The sequence below is a fragment of the Leishmania donovani genome, chromosome 7 (assembly GCF_000227135.1).
Source record: "Leishmania donovani BPK282A1 complete genome, chromosome 7".
In the NCBI taxonomy this organism is placed as follows: domain Eukaryota; phylum Euglenozoa; class Kinetoplastea; order Trypanosomatida; family Trypanosomatidae; genus Leishmania; species Leishmania donovani.
In genome coordinates this window covers 313,987-332,784 of record NC_018234.1, presented here as the reverse complement: position 1 = coordinate 332,784, position 18,798 = coordinate 313,987, and the positions used below count along the sequence as shown (strand labels likewise).

General features: G+C 63.1%; 5 protein-coding genes across 5 annotated transcripts; all 5 read right to left on the bottom strand.

Annotated features, from left to right (window-relative positions):
* Window positions 1-1,048: 1,048 nt before the first annotated feature.
* LDBPK_070820 (malonyl-coa decarboxylase-like protein) lies at window positions 1,049-3,442 on the bottom strand (the record flags this gene model as incomplete). The annotated part of the gene is made up of 1 exon (XM_003858471.1): window positions 1,049-3,442. The coding sequence occupies one exon, from the start codon at window positions 3,440-3,442 to the stop codon at window positions 1,049-1,051; it is 2,394 nt and encodes a 797-aa protein (XP_003858519.1).
* A 1,029-nt stretch (window positions 3,443-4,471) lies between these two features.
* On the bottom strand, window positions 4,472-8,257 carry LDBPK_070810 (hypothetical protein, conserved; the record flags this gene model as incomplete). Its single annotated transcript, XM_003858470.1, has 1 exon — window positions 4,472-8,257. The coding sequence occupies one exon, from the start codon at window positions 8,255-8,257 to the stop codon at window positions 4,472-4,474; it is 3,786 nt and encodes a 1,261-aa protein (XP_003858518.1).
* A 2,124-nt stretch (window positions 8,258-10,381) lies between these two features.
* Window positions 10,382-12,127, bottom strand: LDBPK_070800 (hypothetical protein; the record flags this gene model as incomplete). The annotated part of the gene is made up of 1 exon (XM_003858469.1): window positions 10,382-12,127. The coding sequence occupies one exon, from the start codon at window positions 12,125-12,127 to the stop codon at window positions 10,382-10,384; it is 1,746 nt and encodes a 581-aa protein (XP_003858517.1).
* A 1,400-nt stretch (window positions 12,128-13,527) lies between these two features.
* LDBPK_070790 (centrin, putative) lies at window positions 13,528-14,091 on the bottom strand (the record flags this gene model as incomplete). The annotated part of the gene is made up of 1 exon (XM_003858468.1): window positions 13,528-14,091. The coding sequence occupies one exon, from the start codon at window positions 14,089-14,091 to the stop codon at window positions 13,528-13,530; it is 564 nt and encodes a 187-aa protein (XP_003858516.1).
* Window positions 14,092-15,021: 930 nt separating this feature from the next.
* LDBPK_070780 (topoisomerase-related function protein-like protein) lies at window positions 15,022-17,772 on the bottom strand (the record flags this gene model as incomplete). Its single annotated transcript, XM_003858467.1, has 1 exon — window positions 15,022-17,772. One exon carries the CDS (start codon window positions 17,770-17,772, stop codon window positions 15,022-15,024), a length of 2,751 nt encoding a protein of 916 aa, XP_003858515.1.
* Window positions 17,773-18,798: the final 1,026 nt, after the last annotated feature.

The following is an 18,798-nucleotide window of genomic DNA, read 5'->3' as shown; positions in this document are numbered from 1 at the left end:
CCGATGCCCCCTCAGCCCGCAGGGTCGAGTGTAGCGGACACTGCACACCATGCACTGTTGGGCTGATCAGTGTGCATCTCTTCGTCCAGAAGCTGTCGAGCCGCTGGTACTATCCGGTGTGAGCAAGTGTGAGCGTTATCGGAGAACGGTAAGCCTCTTTCGGGAGAGCACCAGCCCCCAGCACCTATTCGCCGACACCGAGAGTCCGCCAGCCGTACACCGAGAGCATGTTGTAGGCGTTCGGCCTCCCTACCAAGTGCGGGTCACCGGGCACCCTGAAACCGCGCTGAGGTAGCCCCCCGCATCAACCGAGAAGCAGGACGTAGTCGAGAAATAGCGAAGAGAGAACCGCAGGGGGTCGGAAGCGCGAAGGGACGGGGTCGGCGGCGCTCCCTGCAGCGTGCCCGAGAGCCGAAGCGCGTACGTGCATACAACTTATCATACGTACATGTGTATCTATACGTACTCATCACACACAACGCCCACGCTCACGGGACCAACACCTCCGCCTGTGCGGTAGGACGGGCTCCTCCGGAGTGACGCACACACACACACATAACAAGACGGAGACCAGTCCTCTCTCTTCTTCGTATGTTGTGGTTGCTCTTCGTCGTGCTCGCCTCACATGCGCCTCAGACAGCAGATCAAACGCCTCTGTGGGGCAGCGCGAGAGAAAGAAGAGGAAGGCGCGGTGGAAGGGGGCAAGGCGGAGGGTACACAGGGCAGGGTGCAGGGCGGACGCGCATCGAAGACGGAGGAGAAAGGCTCGAGAGAGATGCGCGCGCAGCGATACACAAAAATAAGAGCGCAATGCCACACAAAGGAGGGCGGGGCATGTCCGTGTGCGTGGGGAGGCGTGGCGGTGGTGGTGCTGTCTGGCCATCGTTCCTGCGCTGTGGATCGGTCATTTTCAAAGCAAGTGGGAGAGGAGGGGATGGCGCTCACTCTTCCAGGGCACAAGAGTTGCTGCTGCACGTGCGCCCACCAGCGCGACTGGCGGAACGGAGAGGGGGAGGAAGTGTCCGCAGGGCTTGACAGCACAGCCGCCCTAAATGTCCCCCAGCAGCGTCTTGATCGGCTCACCGAGGGGCACGGTGCGGCTCACCTCGTACTGCGCAGCGTTGGCTGAGACCGTTGGCAGGTCGTACCAGTAGTTCACCATGATGCAGGCGCTCTCACAACTGGCCTTCGGGGTCGTGTTCGCCAGGAAGTTTAGTCGATAAACAGTGGCGCCATTAGACACGTGAAAGTTGCCGACTGGGTCGCGAATGCGGCCATCACCACTACGCTTGGCAGTGCACAGGTACGTGGCAACGGAGTGCAGCAGGGGCGCCTCGAGGGCCATCGTGAACGCATGGTCCATCCACCATGGCTGCTGATGCCGCTCTGTCGAGGTGCTGCCCGCGGCGAACATGGCAGGATCGTCGCGCGGCAACGAGGGGGGCGAAGATGAGTCTTGGAGCAGACGCACGAGGTACTGCAGTGCCGCTATGTTTGCAGCCGCGTGGTTGCCATGACTGCTTGCGGCCGCCGCTGACATCACCGCACGCGCCTCCGCCGGTAGGGCACCGGGGTGCCGCAGGACGTAGCCGGCAATCGCCGCGCGAAGCGGCTCCAAGTAGCGCGTATCTTCCTCGGTTGCGGAGAGCTGCTTGCCAAAGATGCCGCTCGCCGTCATCGTGGTAGCTGTCGCAGCGGCAGCCGCCAGCGCAGCCACCTTATCAGCCAGCCACTTGACGTAGAGTGGGATGGGTGAGAGGGTGCTGAAGGTGTGGATGGGAGTCAAGCTGCGCGCCTGCCGCCGGGCATTAATGTTGCCCTCCACCTCCTGCACGACGCGCTTGATGAGGCGGTTGCCCATGTCCATGCCACGCAACGCACTCTGGGCAGAGTTGATGCTGTAGAAGATGGCGGTGTTCACGTTGCCATCTTCCGCCGCACCGGCGCAGTCAACCGCCGCCGAGGATTCCAGTGCGTGGCGGAAGTAGAGGGCCGCCTTCGACGTGTTCGCCGGGTCTGACAGCGGCGTAGGGCGACCCAAGATCTGGTCCACAGAGCTGGCGATGCCGTGTGTCAAGGCCACCTGCACGGCGATGAGCGGCTCCTCGACAACGGCGGGGTGCAGAAAGGCGAACAAGTGGCGGTGGTGAGCCGGTTGCAGGCGATGGCGCATGTCTTCGAGTCCGCGGACGAACGGATGGACAGACTCGGCACGCATGATCTGGTCCAGCATCGACGGCGGCGTCGAGAGCCACGTCAGCTCCTCCATCACCAAGTACTCCTTGGAGAAGAGGTCGTGCAAGAGAAGCGACATGGCACCATCGATTAGGCCTACCTCGACGAGACGACTACGCCACTTGGAGAGCTCGCCAGCGCAGCGACTTTGCTCCGTGGCGCTTGATGCTGCTGCTGATGGCAACGTCCCCGCAGACTCGCCAGTAGCAGGCGCCGAAGAAGACAGTAAGCTCCGCCGCTGCGGCTGCTGCTGCTGCTGCTGCTGCTGCATGAGATGTTTGATGTGTCGCTTGCACAAGCTCTCGAAGAAATGGGTCAGCTTTCGAAAATGCATGAGCCGCCGCAGGCCGTCCGGCATGGCGGCCGTGTGCCACAACCACGTGTAGTAGAGAGGAGAGCCGGCGTTGCGGGCCTCGAAGCAGCACTGCATGACCTCCCCCTTAGTCTTCATGAGCTTCTCCATGAGCTCGCATCCGTCGATAGCGGCCTGTGCAGAGCCACAGGCAGCTGCTGTTGCCGCTTGCTGCGTTTCTTGAGCCTCCGCCTGCCGTAGAAGGGCCACGTAGGAGTCCACCTTCGCTGTCAGCTGCGTGCTTGCCTTCACGACCGCGTGCAGGTCGAAGTTGAGCTCGTTCAAGGTCGAGATGAACATAAAGAAGCTATCCTCCGTCGCGGGTGTGATGCTATCCTCTGTGACGCTGTTCTGGACGATGGGCGGCACGAGCACGTCGAAGGCGGCCCACACGCTCTCCACAATGACGCCAGGAATGCGGCCCTGATCGCTACGGATGGCGCGGCGCAGGCAGGACAGCACCACCTCGCCCGTCACCTCCCCATTGTCGTCAATCTGCAGTGGCGCGGTGAAGGGGGACGCCGACGACGATGATAACAGTGCTGCTGTTGCTCTGTGGGCGGCGAGTTGAAGCTGTGGGGTGACATGGGCAGAGGCCACGCTGCCAGTGGACTTGCGCGTGAGGTCCCACAGCCGCCGACACCATCGTGCGACACGTTCCTCGCTCACCGTGGCGCCTGGCCCCGGGAGTGGCGGGAGTGGCGGTGGCGGTGGTTCCGATCGCGACAGACGCGTAGGCGCACTGAAGTGCCGCGAGGCGTACGCCACGGTGCCGGCGGAAAGGGTAGTGCCGCCGCTAGCAGTGGCTCTGCAGCAGCCACTCGCGCCGCTGGCAGGCCGATAAACACAGCGCATCCGCGCTGCGGCCGCCGCTGTGGCAGCAGGATGCCTATACCTTGTGTTTCTACCAAGTGGTCGGAAGCGTACGCGCGATCGCATCGTCGACCTCTTCGTACACGTTCAGCAACGTCGCGCACGCCGTCAGTGAGAGTGCCGTCCTGCGTGTGCGTGTGTGTGTGTGTGTGTGTGTTGTGCGTGACGGGAGAGCAGGAAAGAGCAGGTGGTGCGTTGCTGCGCGCACACCACGAGGACAATAATGCCCTTGAGCACCGCAGCACCTGCGGGAACAGATAGCCTACAACACGCGCGCAGGCACAGAGACGTACATCCATAGATGGTCGGGAGAGACCCGAAAAATGAGAAGCGGCCCTGTTCACGCCCAGCCGGCGCAGCCGCAACACGAGGAGCAGCAGGACGGATGCAGAGAAGAGAGCACGTATGTGCGTATGAAGCGCAGGGAGGCGGAGGGGTGAGAAAAGGCGCGTGCAGAATGCGCCTTTCTGTGTACTCTCACAGGCATGCGCTGGTGACGCGATACGCATCGCACACACATACGCACACGCACACACTCAGAGAAAAAGGAGGAGGAGAATGCGTGTCTAGTAGATGGTCGCATGTGTGCGCGCCTTGCGGCAGCAGAGTGTCAACGATCCCCATCGTCACACGTGCACCACGCGCGAACGCACGATGGTGGGCGGTGAGGAAGGAACGTCGCGGCAAGCAGTTGGCGGAATCCAGAGAGAGCAAGCGAGCGAGCGAGTTGGCGGAGAGGGGAAGGGTCACGTCGACGAGTGTTAAAGACACATAAACATATGCGCAGACACACCACTTAAATTTCCGTCGTTATCGACGCTACTTTACGCGTTACAACGCACTCCAAGTACTGGCGCCCACACAAGAGAGGGATAGAGAAGAAGACAACGTCGGCAGCGAGTCTCTGGTGTCGGCAGCGGTATAGGAGAGCAGGAGAGGGTCCGCAAATGAGGAATGTTCGCCGCCTCATGCCCCTCGTCCCCCCTCTGAGATCCTTGGCAGAGCTGTACTTCACAGCTGCCATGCCTGCAGCACTGCGCGCTGCCCGTCCGACAAGCCCTGCTGCTGCTGCTGCTGCTGCCGCCATGCCTGCGGGTGAGCTTGCGCGAAGACTGACGCGCCCTGCTGCACCAGGCGCTGCTTATCAGCATCCTCCACGGTTGCCGCGGCGAGCACGTTCGCGACGGCACCGACCACGGACGGTAACCAGCTCGACACCGCTGCGGTCGAGGCGGCATGGTCATTGCCCAGCAGATAGCACAGTGTCCGCACCGCGTTCGGGTTCTCTGCTTTATCTATCTTCATAGGCAGGTGCGCCATGAGGGGAGGGATGACCTGGTCGATGGGCAGCAGCGACAGCGGAAGGCAGCGGACGAAGGAGCAGGTGGCGCTGACCGCGTTGTCGACCGCCTCCGGTATCTCGTCCTCCTCGTTGCCGACTATGGACCAGAGGGCCTGGAAGCACTGCGGCACGACGGCGGGCTGCTGTGTGAAGAAACTCGGGCAGCCCTCCACAAGGATGCGTAGGAGATACGCGCTGTTCGCCTTTGCGGTGGACTCTTCTGAGCCTGCCATGACGCTGAAACTCAGCTGCGCGGCTGTCTCGACGAATGGCGCCAGCAGCTGCTCCGACGCCGGCGACGCAGCACCATCGCCATTGGTGTCGACGGAGCCGTACGCCTGCAGCACGGTGGCGAGGGTGCCCACGGCGGTCACGAGTCCTTCCGGGGGCCGCGTCCCCACGTCGGCGTGCATGGCGAGCAGAGGGACCAGGTAGGGCATATAGGGCTGCAGCAGCGCGCCGTACGCCTTGGCAACGCTTTCGAGCATCTCCGCGGTAGCGTCCAGGACGACCCCGTCGTGGTCTTCGGGCAGGTGGACGCCGCGCTTCACCATCTCTGGTGCAACAAGCATGTACCACGGTGGCAGTGCAGCCGCGGACGGCAGCGGCGAGGACGGCGGAGCAGCCGCGTCACCGTTCTGCTGATGCTGCGCCATCGCAGCCATAATCGCGGAAGCCTGCGCCTCAGCCGCCTCGTCCGCGCGCCGAAAGAACGGGTCTCTGCCCTGCAGGTAGTGTGCTCTGTCCGCACTTGTAGAGTCACCCCTCTGCTGTCGCAGCTGCTGGTACTGCTCATAGCTCATATTGTCGGCGCCGTCGTCCTCGCTGCACTCGTCGTCGTCCTCAAGCTCGTTGCCGCGGCGCTGGCACGGCATCGTCCCGCGCAGCAGCTGCACCACATCCCGCAGAACGGCATCCGGGCCCTCGATGGCGCACTGAGTGCCAAAGTAGTCCATCACAATCGACACCGCTTCGCACGCGGCGCCGACGACCTCGCTCTCCGCGTCCTCCTCCTCTATCGTGCGAAGCAGTAGGTTCAGCAGCTCATCAATGCGGTCGCGAACCGGCAGCGGTAGAACATCTTGCACGAGGCTGCCGCTGCTGTCAGCAGCACCGGTGCGCCTCGCCACGATGGCGGCCCGGCTGCGCGCCTGCATCGCCTCTGCTGGGAGACCTGCAGACGCCTTAGCGAGCTTCGCCAGCGCGATGAGGGCGTTGGAGCGGATGTTCGGGTAATAGTGCGAGTCCAGCCCCGTCAGCGCCTCCCAGCACGCTGTCGTCTGCGCCTCCCCGAGCTGGCCCATCATGACATCCGCAAACACGCCGACGCAGTACACGGCAGAGGACTTCTCCTCGACGTCAGCGGTGCGCACGCGCAGGTGAATCTCCTCCGCGTCGTCGCCTCCGTCCTCGTCGCTCTCGTCATCGTCTTCGCCGTTGTCCTTCCAGGCAGCAAAGGCAGCAAGCGCATCACCGCTGCCGTCGCTGGCCAGCGGATGCTTGTTCTTGTACACTGCCCGGTCCTCGGTGATCGTCTCTAGGGCGCAGTGGATGGAGTCACTCAGGTACGGCGCGAAGTCCTCGCGAAACAGCTCGCACATGTTGGCCAGGAAGCCGAAGCTCTGCTCCCGCAGCGCTGCGTGGCGCGTCTGCAGGTTCGCCACGACCTCCTGCATGAAGAAGGGAAAGTAATTGGCAAAGGCGGCGCGGCCCATCGCGGAGCCAATGACGCCGACTGTCTCGGTCACCTGCGCCCGGAGCGCCATCGTCTCCGGGGTCTTCAAACCAAAGGGCTGCCGCAAAACCTCGAGCAGCTCCGGCCCGCGGCTCGCGAAAGCAGCCGAGTGAGCCATGCCCATCGACGAGAGCACGCCGCACAAACGGCACTGCGTCTCCAGCGAGCTGATCGGGATCGCCGCCATCACGGCCGGCAGCAGCGTCGGCACGTAGCGGTCGAGGTTCTCCTGCAGATTCTCGCACAGGGTGTCCAGCGCCTGGGCGACGCGGCGGCGCACAAGGTCGCTCGTGTCCTCCAGCAGCGGGACTACCATCGGCAGTAGCTTTTCGTGGTGCAGCAGGATTTCGGGCTGCAGATGGCCGCAGAAGGATGAAAGGGCAAAGGCGGCGGCCTCACGAGGAGCCGGATCCGCGTCGCACAGGAAGCCGCGCGTCACCGTCAGCACATACCCGACACGGCGACGCAGATAGCTAGCGTGTCCCTCGGCAAGGCAGGCAAGTGCGATCATCGTGGCCTTGCGGGTGCGGGCGTCCACGCTCGCCGGCGCGTCCGTCACCCTCGAAATGTACGGCAGCAGCACCGCCGTGAACGCCTTGCTGGGCACGGTCGTCGCAAGCGCGCTCAGCAGCTGGCAGCCCACCATGCAGGCGGACGTGGCGTGCAGCATGTCCACATCGTCGTCGCTGCCGTCCACGTCCTCGTCCTCCACGCCGCCGCTGCCCTGGTCCGAGATGGAGATGGTGTTGTCCTCCGACATGAGCCCGAGGCACACCTGCACCAGCGGCTCCAGCAGGGCCGGCGCCGCCACAAATTTTGGCTTCAGCGTCGCCAACTGCCCCAATGCTGTCCCACAGTTCTCGCGGACGCGAGGGTGGTGCTGCGGGTTCGCCACGAGTCGCATCAGCGCCTGCGCTACATCCTGGACCAACGCGCCGTACTTCTTCACGGGCAGGTCATCGAAGAGCTGCTCAAACAAGTCGAGAACGCTGACGCACAGCGGGACCTTGGCCTCCGTCACCGCGCCGCTCTCCAGCAAGCCAATGCAGGTAGGTACTAGGTGCGCGAGAAACGCGTTGCGCACCGTGGGGTGCTCGTGCAGGGTCGGCAGCAGCACCATAGCCGCCTTCACCGCCGCGGCCTGCACCACCGTCTCGTTGTCGTCCAGGCCGCGCACGACAGACTCGGCCGCCAGCCCGCTCAGCGCGTTCTCCTCCGTGAACACCTCGCCGAAGCTGTAGAGCAGCACCATCGCCAGCTCGCGCATCTCCACTCGCGTGTCGTCCGCGGCAGCACGGATCGCGTGCTGCAGCTCTGGCCACCCGTCGCCGCCACGGTTGGCGTCTGCCTTTGCCAGTCGAGTCACGACGTGGGCGATGGCGAAGCGAACCGGACGCGTTGTCTCGTCACCCAGCCGCTGCAGAAGCAGGTGTCGCAGCTGATGCTGCTGCTCCGTCGTCAGCACACGCCAAAGAGAAAAGATGCGCTTGCGCAGCAGCACAGCCGCCATCTGGCGAACGCCGGCCGACGCCGTGGGCGGCGTGCCATCCGGGGTGCCGCACAGGATCGTCACCAAGTGACCCACGTTTGGGGGCTGCTGGAGCGCAGTTGTGAGCTCGGCCTCGTTGCGGCGGCGCTCGGCGTTGTCGGCGCCGTGCAAAATCTTCGCGATGATGGTGCACAGCTCGTCGGCCGTGTAGAGAGGGTTGCCGGTCTGCATCGCTTCTCCCTCAACCTCGACGGGCCACGGGCGTAAAGTGGGGTAGGGAGGAGGCGGTTGAAGGGCCCGCGGCCTCGCACACGGAGGCGGTGGCGCCCTGCAGGTTCGCTGAACCACCGAGATCCTCTTCGGCGGTAGTGCACGAGAGTGCCGCGCTGCTTGATGGCGATTGCTGCGAGAGCCGTGCGCGCGGGCCTCGTGCCTGGGCAGGTTGAGGCACAAGCAAGCCGGCGAGCTTCACTAAGTGCTAGGCTAAGTTATACACAGAGAGAGAGAGACAAGAGGCGAAGCCCCGAAGATGGCGAGTAGGTTGAGAAAATACGTGAAACGGGGGGTGAAGCGTCACGGGCAAGTCGATCCCTCCTCCGCCTACGCCTCCCCCCTTCCCCAGCTTCAGGAGGAAGGAGATGGGGGTCAGCCCAGGATGGCCGCGCCGGCGTTGTAGTCGACTTAGTTGCCCCCCCCCCCAGCTCCGCCAGCAGGAGCGAGTGCCTTGCACTTCTCCCCCTCCCTCTTAGAGCGCGTTCCGGTGGAGCGGAGGGGGCGGGGGTAGAAGGCAGTTTCCACGAAAGAGCTGCAAATATTACGCAGCTGGTGTTTCTTGCGTGAGGGTGTGCATCACTGTTGCTCGAAACGTGTTGTTGCCTGCATACGTGCACACATGCATGCTGTGAAGTGCACAGGCGCACAAACAACGCCAAGTCACGCAAGCCGCCTGCGGCGAAAACGCTGTCATGAGAAGCGAGCTCGCATGCACGCTTACCGCAGGCAAGACGGCATCCGTGCACCTGGCACGCACCGAAGTAGCGTCAAGCCTGGCGTAAAGCTGCATCATCGACTTTGCATAAAACGCCTCACTGATGCGCACGGTCGCTGCTGCACTGGCTGAGACAGGCGCGCGCAGAGACAGACAGAGAACACACGCAGCGGCAGTGGGCGGTGCCTGTTGCGCAAAGGCGAGTCAAGAGAACAGGCGTGTCGCAAAGCCGTGTGCACCATCCATCCACGAAGCACGCGCATGCGCGGAGATCATCATCAGCGCAGTGGCACCTCCTCCCCCTCGCGCGGCTGCTGAGCATCGCCTCCAGCCAGTAATACGCTGGGTAGGGCATTGCGCATGCTTCGCAGGCACTGCCGAGCGCAGAGCAGGCATTATATTGCATCCACTTGCTCTACAGCGCTGCTGTCCACCAAGTGACGCAGTGCGCGGCCGACGGCGCCCCTAGTGGCACCGGGGACAACGCTTGCCCCACAGCACTGCAGCAGTGCTGAACCTACGCCAGACGAACCTCCGCGCTGCCGGCGTTGGAGTCATATCACTGCAGTACCTCTGCGTGAGCGAGCATGCCTAACTCTAGCGGGAAGGAAGGAGAGGTTGAGTGCATCGGCTGCTGTGCATGATGGCACCCGTCTATGTTTCCTTCCCACATGGCACCGGATGCGGCCGCCGGCTTCTGTGGTGATCCTTTAAGTGCCCTGTTTCTTCGTTTTTTTTTGGGCGACTCGCCTCCTTCGGGAGTTGCGTTCTTCTTGGGTGACGCATCCACCAGCGGGCGTCGTTCCTACCCTGTCGGCCGTTGCGGCGTGGCATCACGCGCCATGTCCGAAGACGTGCAAACGTATGCGTATGTGTATGTATGTGTGCTGGGCGATCTGCCTCGCCCTTTTTCTGCTGCCTTCACGTTGCTCGTTCCCTCTCCTCCTCGTCGCAAAGTCCTACACAGATGCGCCTGCGTGCATCGGTGCGAGTAGTTGAGCTTGTGCGTGTGTGCACCTCAGTGAGCTCGGCATGCACGTGCGCATGTCCGTCCACTAAACGCGTGCACGTGTGTAGTGGACGGACAGAAAAGGGAAAAGATCTAGAAGCCGCAAGTGGTACACATGAGTGAGCTTGCATGCATGTGTGGGCGTCTGCGGGTGTGTATGTGCAGGGGAAGGCAAGCGAGAAGCGCGGAGCACATCATCTCCTCTTGGGATTCAAAGGCGTTGATGGCACAAGAGGCACCGCAGCAGCCTCTCTCGGTGATCTGCTCAGTCTGGCAGCATGTGCGCGCCATCTCTAGGCAACGCCGCCACTCCTCCCTCCCTCCCTCCCTGTCAACGTTGCACGCTGGCATGCTTTGATCATGGTGCGTGGGTGCGCTGTCGCTGGAGCTGCAGCCGTCGCTGCTGCGCGTGGTGCAGCGCTGCCTCCTCTTGCTGAAACCGCTGCTGCGACTCCGTGTATGGGTCTAAGGCTGACGATGGAGGAGGCGAAGGCGGGAGCGCAGGCGGCGGAGCAGCGACGGCAGTGGGGGCCAGTATGTCGGAGCGAGTGCTCGCCAAGCAAACGGATGAGGCGACGGACGCTGGGAAAGGAGGAGGGTTGGCACGATGCGCGTCATCTGGCACATTTTCCAGGCAGAAGGTACAACCGCTGCGCGCGTCGGCCTCGCCGTCGCCTTCGAGGCCGTCGCGGATTGCCACGTGACGGGTACGTGGCGGTGACGGCCTCAAAGGCATCCGCGACGACGTCGAAGAGCGCCGCAACATTCCCGGTGCCTGATCGCCAAGCAGCAGCTCTTGCACAAGTCGCTTCCGCAAGCAACGCAGCGCCGCACTTGTCGCGCGACTCGGCAGCGCAAGTGGCTGCCCACAGGAGTCGGTCAGTGTCATGAGGATCTGATGAAGGTTGTCGAGTCTTCTAGTAGCGGCTCCTCCACTGCTGCCGTCCCTCGAGCCATGTAAGGCGGCGTCCAGTAGCTGCACGGCGCGTAGCATACGCCGTTGGAGCCGAGACGCAGCCAAGGCATGCCTTGGCGGTGGCGGTGGAGGTCGGGCATGGGAAGCCGTGGCTGACGGGCGTACTTCGGCATCAAGTGCATCCTTAGGGAAATCGGCACGGGTGCTAAAGTGGGAAGCAGCATCAGCACCGACGAGCGAGGCTATGCGAGTAGTTGGGGCTCTCAAGCGTGATGTCCGATAGCTGTTCGAGTGACCGTCGTCGTGGGGCTGCGTCGACGGCGGAGGCAGCGTTGCCGTGAACGGCAACATTGACGATACCGACGCGGACACGCCAGAAGGGGTCGCCGCTCTGTTGGAGGACGCCGCCGGATGCCGCACCTCTGCCGCGCAAGACGGCGCTACATCGGGAGGAGCGGCACACCCTTCGCAGCCCCAGTGACGACCGGCGCCGCTGTGAGGCGCTGTGGTTGTGGTGCGCCTGCCACCCACGCCTCCTGCCCCTCCTGTCGTCGCCATCTCCGCTCTTCCCCAGGCCCTTGCAATGAGATCGTCGAATGAATCGGCGCCCGCCACACGCCCCGCGGACGACAGCGGTAGCGAGTCTGAGGAGGGACGCGCCAGAACATCAGCCGCTGCCTGTGCCGAGCCGCGCTCACCATCACACACGACCCGAACAAACGTGTGAGGCTCGGCGGTGCGGTAAATGGGTGGCGCTGCTGCTCGGGCAGAGCTGTCGTGGTGCTGCCGCAGGGCCTGCAAGCAAAGGCGTGCGGATCCGTGGTCAGCGCCACAGGCTGCCGGCGGACTCGTGCGGCAGCCATTGCGGCAATCGCAAGCGCCCCGGTTCACATCACGTTCACTCAGCACTCCCGGTGGTGCCGAGGTAGGTGGCGCACGCGCAACGCTCTTCGGCGGCGACGTCACTTCAGCTGCCTCGCCGCCAGCTCGAGCCTCTGCTGCTGTCAGCGCCGACTGCATCGTCACCATCGGCGATGCGGTGAGTGGGTCGCTCGGATTGACCGTGCTGTCGACGGGTGTGTTCAGGAATGTACCGCGATCCCCGGTGCGCTGGTGCCATCCCAAGCGTCGCAGGGCTGCCTGGATGCGCCGAACTTGTTCGCGACACGCGTCAGAGGCGGACTCCATGGTGGTTGCTAGTAGTGAGCCGAGCGGCGTGCCAAGCAGTGACATCACATCCTTTGAATGCGTATCGGTATCTTGCAGGTTGGCGTAGAGGGCACTCAACGCCCTCCCCCCCCCAGGGTGAGGAGCGGAAGAGCGAGAAGAGAGATCTATGCGAATAGAGGCGCAAAAGCTGCTATGCGTCGCCCCCTGCCGCACCTTCACGATTCAGTGCCTCCAAGCACGCACGCACGCTGGCGGATGGCGGAGCAGAGAGACGTCTGCTCAGGCCGACAGCATGAGACGAAGTCAGCATACGAAGAAGCAGGGCGTAAAAGAGACGGGCGGGTGCAAGAGAAAGATCGGGATGCGGGGCACAGCAAGGCAGCACATATGTGCGTGGCGAGCGCGCACACACAGGCACAAGCATGCGGAACCAAAAGGGGAAGGTGGGGGGGGGGTCATCGGCTTGGGTACGTGCGAGTGCCGCGACGGCCCTTGGCAAATATTGGGCAGAATCACCACTACTATGGCCACCCCTTGCACGTTCTCCGTTCTGCACGTCACCCGCCTCTCCTCCGAATCCCCTTCCCTTCTCCACCGCGTGCGAAAAAAGGGGACACGCCGGCGTACACCCCCCCCCCCCACTGCGCACAGGCACATCGGCGCACGACTCTCTGCCTACCTGGGCATGAATGGCGGCAGAGCAGTTCAGCGAAAGGGAGAGGGAGGGAGCACGAAGTACGGAGAGGAACCGTGCAGGAGGTGGAGGGGGGGGGGGCGAGGGGGTTCGGCAAGCGAGCTGAAAGAGGCAGACGCACCTTCACAGACCGCAAACACCCGCGGCCGTTCTCCAGCCGCCCTCTCGCGCACCGCACAAAGTATGTGGCACAGCCCGCACGAGCGACAACAAAAAAGAAAAGGAAGGGAGTTGATGAGACGCGCAGAGGAAGGAAAGAGATGGCGTGTTGCTGTCAAGGTCGAATGCACGCGCACACACGTGTGATAGTTTACATCGAGAGTTTCTTCGTCATTCGCCTCTGTTCTGTTCTGTGTGTGTGTGTGTGTGCGTGTGCGTGCGCGCGCGGGAGGGCAGAGGGGGGAGGGAGGATCGTCGGCGTTCGCTCGCCTGTCCGCCGCACGCCGTTTCGCTGCTGGTGCTGCTTGACGTCAACAGAAAAGCTCACCCCCGCACCACCTCCAACGAAACAAGAGCCGAGCAGCAGGACGGAGAAGCAGTGCGCCGTGCGGTATGGGGAGAAAGGGAGGGGAAGGGGGGAGGTTCGGCTACACACACATACACATACGCATACATGCAATTGAGTGCCAGCCGCTTCGTCACACGAGTTGACCCCCTCATCGCTCCGCAGTTCGCTGTCGTGCGCACATCTTCCCGCGCCGCCTCCTCCGCTGCGCTGGAACCCTTAGTACAGCGACGTCTTCTTCATTAAGCGAAGAAACTCCTCTTCGCTCACCTCGCCGTCCCCGTCACGGTCCGCCTCGTCGATCATCTCCTGCAGCTCGGCGTCCGTCATGTTCTCGCCAAGTTCCACCGCCACTCGCTTCAAGTTTTGGAACGAGATCTTGCCAGTGCCCTCTGTGTCGAAGAGCACAAACGCCTTCAGCATCTCCTCCCGCGAGTCCCGTTGTGACACCTTGTGCTTCATAATCTGCACAAACTGCGAGAAGGTGATCACGTCGCTGGACGCGTTCACATTGCCGGCGCCCGACAGCCGCGCAGGGGTTCCTTCGCAGCCGCTGCCACCGGTGACGCTGTTGATAAGCTGCTGAAGCTCCTCCTTACGGGGCTCGAAGCCGAGCGCACGCATGGCAATGCGCAGCTCCCGCACGTCGATCGTGCCGCTGCCATCCGTGTCGAACAAGTCGAACGCCTCGCGGATTTCCTCCAGCTGGTCCTTGCTGAGCTCGGCGTTCGCATTCGATGCGGAGGTGCTCGGCCTCAAAGGCGTGGTGCTCGCGATGCTCATTGGTGCTGCGCTGCTACACTGCCTTCTACGAGAGAGAGCTGTGAGCCCTTCGGCGTGTCTTTACGTGTGGATGTTGTGCACAGTAGCGATGTACGTGGGAGGTGGAAGGGGTGGGGTGGGAGGGCGAGGTCGGGAGAGGGAGAGAAGGGGACGGTTTGACTACCGTGGCTGATCAGCTCTTCTCAGCTTGTCCCGTATGTGCGTGTGCATACGCAAGAGAGGAGGAGGAGAGGCACCGTCGTACGTGTCCACACGCACGCGCATACACGTATACAAGGTGGTGAGAGAGGGCGGGGAGGAGAGGACGAGGAGGAGAGGACGGAGGATGGTCGTGCGTTTTCAATCCTTGTGCGCGCGTATGACCGCGCGTGCCTATGTCTGTGTGCGACAGGTAGGGCGGGTGTCCGAGAGAGCCGGAGAGAGCGGGTTGGCCACGACCAAGGGGTTGCGTTGAGGCGGCACACGCACGTGTCCATCAGATGGTGCATCGCAGAGAAGCATAGCGCATGGATGTGCGTGGGCGGGTTAGGGAAGAGGAAGTCGCTGCATGAAATGCGTGTTGCGTCGGGTCTTACGCGCGTTAAGCAACTCATTCTCTTGCGCCATTCTTGAAGAGTTACACAGAAGAAAAAAAAGAGCAACATACACTCATACACATGTAAGCGTGTTGCGTGCGCGCATCGGCGCACACACACAGAGACAGGCAGACAGACACATACACACACGAGTGTGAGAATGCGCGCACTTGCGCCAGCCATCATGACAACACACCGCGGCATCGGCACCAGTGAGCCCCGACCCCTCTTCAGGGCTCCTTCCCTTCCCCTCGTCCTCCTTTCGGAATCCTTCATCACGGTTATGCGCGTGCGTGGGGTCTTCATCGTTGCACTCTCTAAGGGCGGAGGCTGAGATGAGGAAGGGGGTACTTCACTACCGTCGCAGCTTGCGGCTCCGCTCCGTCCTTCTCGTCACATCCACGCGCACCGAGCTGGCGTTGCTCTCTGAGCCGGTGGTGCACGGCGACGACCGCGAGCTGCTGCGAGAGGGCAACGCAGAATCCTCTCGGCGGTCTCTCTGCACCTTTCTCTGACTATCCTCATCCCCCGCCTCGCGCTGGCGCTTCTTCATGTCAACCTCCGACGCCGGCGGAGGTGGCGAGGACGACTCGCGCAGATGGGAAAGTGCCAAGCGCTCCTCCAATGACGTGACGTTCCGCTGCTGTGGAAACAGGATGGGATCGCCCTCGCGTCGCCGCAGCCGTCGCGCGCGCCAGCTGTGCGCCACACCGTCACAATTGCCCTGCAGCATCGCCGCGTCCTCATCGCGCCGGAAGTCTTGAACCTCCTTCATGTACGCCGGCATCTCGGCGTTCAGTCGCTTGTACGCCGCGGCCACGGCCCGCCGACGGTACACCATCTCCGCATCGGCGTGGAAGATGCGCGAGAGCAGCGTCGGACGGCGGCTGATGTCGTTCGAGGACGGCGATGACGGAGACGATGACGGCGCAGGCGAAGACGGCTGCGCCGCGTCCGCCGCGGCTCTGTCGAAGTCGGTCGTCAGGGCAAGATAGGCGTAGGAGAACATGGCGGAGAGAGAATGGAAAAACCGCAGTGAGCTGGCGGCGTTGTTAGAGGCGTCGACCGGGTCCTCTATCCACACCTGCGCGGGGCCCATCGGGCCGCGCGGGGGGCTGGCCAGCACCGGTGACTGCATCCGACCGCCACAGTCGGCACGAATGCGGAAGTCGCCTTCGTCGTGGACGTTCGCGGCCATCGCGTCATCGATGTTGCTCGGCACAGCGTAGTTCGCCAGGCACACAGCTACTCTTCGGTAGTTCCAATGCTGACCGCACATACGAAAGAAATCGACTAGTAGCCTGCCAAGCCCCGTCATGGTCCGCTTCTCCGGCTGCGTTGTGTAGATGGGGTGCTGCCGCAGGAAGGCGACGACGAGCAGCGTGGCGGCGTAGCTGCCAAGGCCTCCGTAGTACGGCTCATGCATGCCGCGCTGCATGACAAAGTATTTCACGACCAAGGTAAGCGGCAGTGCCTCTGGGTACATGTTCATGTACTGCACAATGCACTCCGAGTTGCGCTTCCCGTCCACGGCGCCAACACTGATGTCGACGTCGATGAGCGAGCCCTTGTGGACGAACTTGATGAGGGGCACCTTCGTCTTGAGAATCACCTGCGGATAGACGTTCTCGCACAGGCCCGCGCTGCTGATCTCCTTTGCCAAGCTGGTGAGCGCCTCCTCCGCCGGCACCGGCACATCCAACAGTGTGATGTCAAGGTCCGACAGCGGCAGCAGCAGGTGGGTGTACATGCTGCCATAGACGAGTACCGAGCTGCCAGGCCACAGCCGATCGACCAGCCGGCCAATATCCTTCTCGATGTAGCGCCGCATCGTCACCTCCGCCTCTGTCGGGCGAAGGTAGTCGACGAGGTCCGTGACCTCCTGGTGGAGGGCGATGAGGGGGCTGGCGCTACAGTAGCCGCCGTGCTGCTCCATCCGCGCGATGCTCCACAGCGGCACCACCAACACACGATCTTGCTCCGTCTGCTGCGGTGATAGTGGTGTCTGGCGCCGCTGCTCCTGGCTGCGATAGGATCTGCGGTCGTTCACGTTGCGTTTCTCGCCGTGAGAGGGAGAAGGCTGCAGGTGCACGGTCGCCTGCAGTGCATCGGCGTCGAGCGCCCTACTTCCCGTCGCGGAAGTGAGTCGGAAGTTCAGGTAGTCGCCTGTGAGGCCATCGTGCTCCGCCTCCACATCCAGCTGCTCCTCGTCCTCCGATAAGGGTGTGAATGGGTTCACGGAAGCTGCCTCAGCGCCGGCACCAGCAGCAGCAGTGCGCCCCGCAGGCGTACTCACAGGCGGGGAGCCGCCACTGAGAGCCACGCCCGCAGAGCCCTCATCTTTGGAGGCCGCCTTCTTTGCGTTTTGCGGCCGCTTGTACTGCGAGGCCGTGCGATCCTCCGGCACGTACTCGTCGCTATCATCGCCGTCGTTGTCAGCGGCAACAGTACCGATGTCCGCGTCGGCGCCTGCGCCGTCGCTGCCGCTGTCCTCGGCAGAGTCATAGGTTTCGGGACGGCGCTGACGGCGTGCCTGCCGTGGACCCTCCGTCGCAACAGTGTCGAGGCCGTCGCCGCTGACGGAGCTCACCGTCTTCGCTGCAGCACGTGCTGGCACGACTCGGTCTTTGTCCTGCCGAATTCGATCCGCTGCAGCGGCGGCACGGTGGGCGCCAAGCTGCGCCTGGTGACGACGAAGCTTGTCCGCGACGTGCGCGGCGATCCGAGGCGTCTCATTCCTCGCGGCGGGATCCTCCTGGAGCAGGAGCCAGTCCTCATCAAAGTCGTCCCGCTTGCTCTGAAAGCGCGCGAAGATGTCTAGCGTCGGTATCGTCAGTGTCGGCGTCGGCACATCCATCATCGTGGCGCTCGCACTAGTCACAGGATTACCCGATCTCCGCGGCTCATCTCGCGCAACTGGTGTTGTCGGTGACGTCAGAGATGGTGACAAGGACGCAGCAGCAGCAGCAGTGGCGGCGGCGGCGACGGATGCATCATGGCCGTTGACAGCAGCAGAAAGACCTGGTGCTTCGGGAGTGACAGCAGCACTTGACGCGCCAACCACGGTGCTCTTGGAGCTCACGACACGGCCGCCACGGCGCTTCATGGCAATGTGTGCGAGCACGACGAAGACGCGGGAACAATCAGGGCTGCCGATCTCACGTCGCCCTCCTTATATACTTTTCCTTCGTGGAACACGCGTGAAGAGTGAGACAGAGAGAGGGAGGGCAGGAAGCGAAGGGCGTCGATGCGGCCACGCAGACCAAGAAAGAGGGAGAGAAAGGAATTGTATACGCGCGTGATTGCACGGCTGGCGATGAGGGGAGCAACGCCGCGGTGCGACAACAGAGATGCGGATGCCCGTGCGTAGGTAAGGGAAGGGAGGAAGGGGGAGGGGGTGCGGATGATTGATGAGAGCACTGTCGCATACGGAGGCGTGTATATGAGGGTGTCGGTGTGCTGGCCTTCCCCGCGCGACTCGCACCCTCGCCCTCCAGCTCTCAGGCGCGGAGAGACCGGCACGCCCACACGCACACGCTTCCTCTTCCGCACCAGCACCGCACAAACTCCGCTGCGCACCACCAATGACGACAGAACGACCACAACTGTGCAAGAGCCACAGACGAACGGAGGGTGAGACAGACGCGCAGAGAGACAGGCACGGGACAGGCGCCCCTGTCTCCCGCCACAACGCGGTGCGTCTTCCTCGTGGTAAAACCTCTTCTTCTCGTCCTGCGCAGTTCTCGTTCCTTTTTTAGCGCTTGAGCCGTCCGCGCCACGTAGAAAAGCACGGCCACAGATGTGGAGGCGCGGGCGAGACAACGACTACGACAACACGGATGCGCAGCAGAGAGGATGTACGGGCACGCGGCACGGATATGATGTGGGTGCCGGTCTCGGTAGGTGTCGGGTACCACGAAGAGAATGTGCAAGTCCCGTCCGCGAGAATGACCCAAAGAACAACGAAAGATGATATCAGAGCCAGGCAGAGTTGCAGTGGGGCACAGAAGGGGCGAGGGGAGAGTCCATCAGCCCTCGGTATGCCGGGCAAGCACGGAAGAGCGCGGCATATCCCAGTCACCGGGAGGGGGAGAGGTGATGAAAGACCCGCACCCGTATTAAGGCGGCGCCA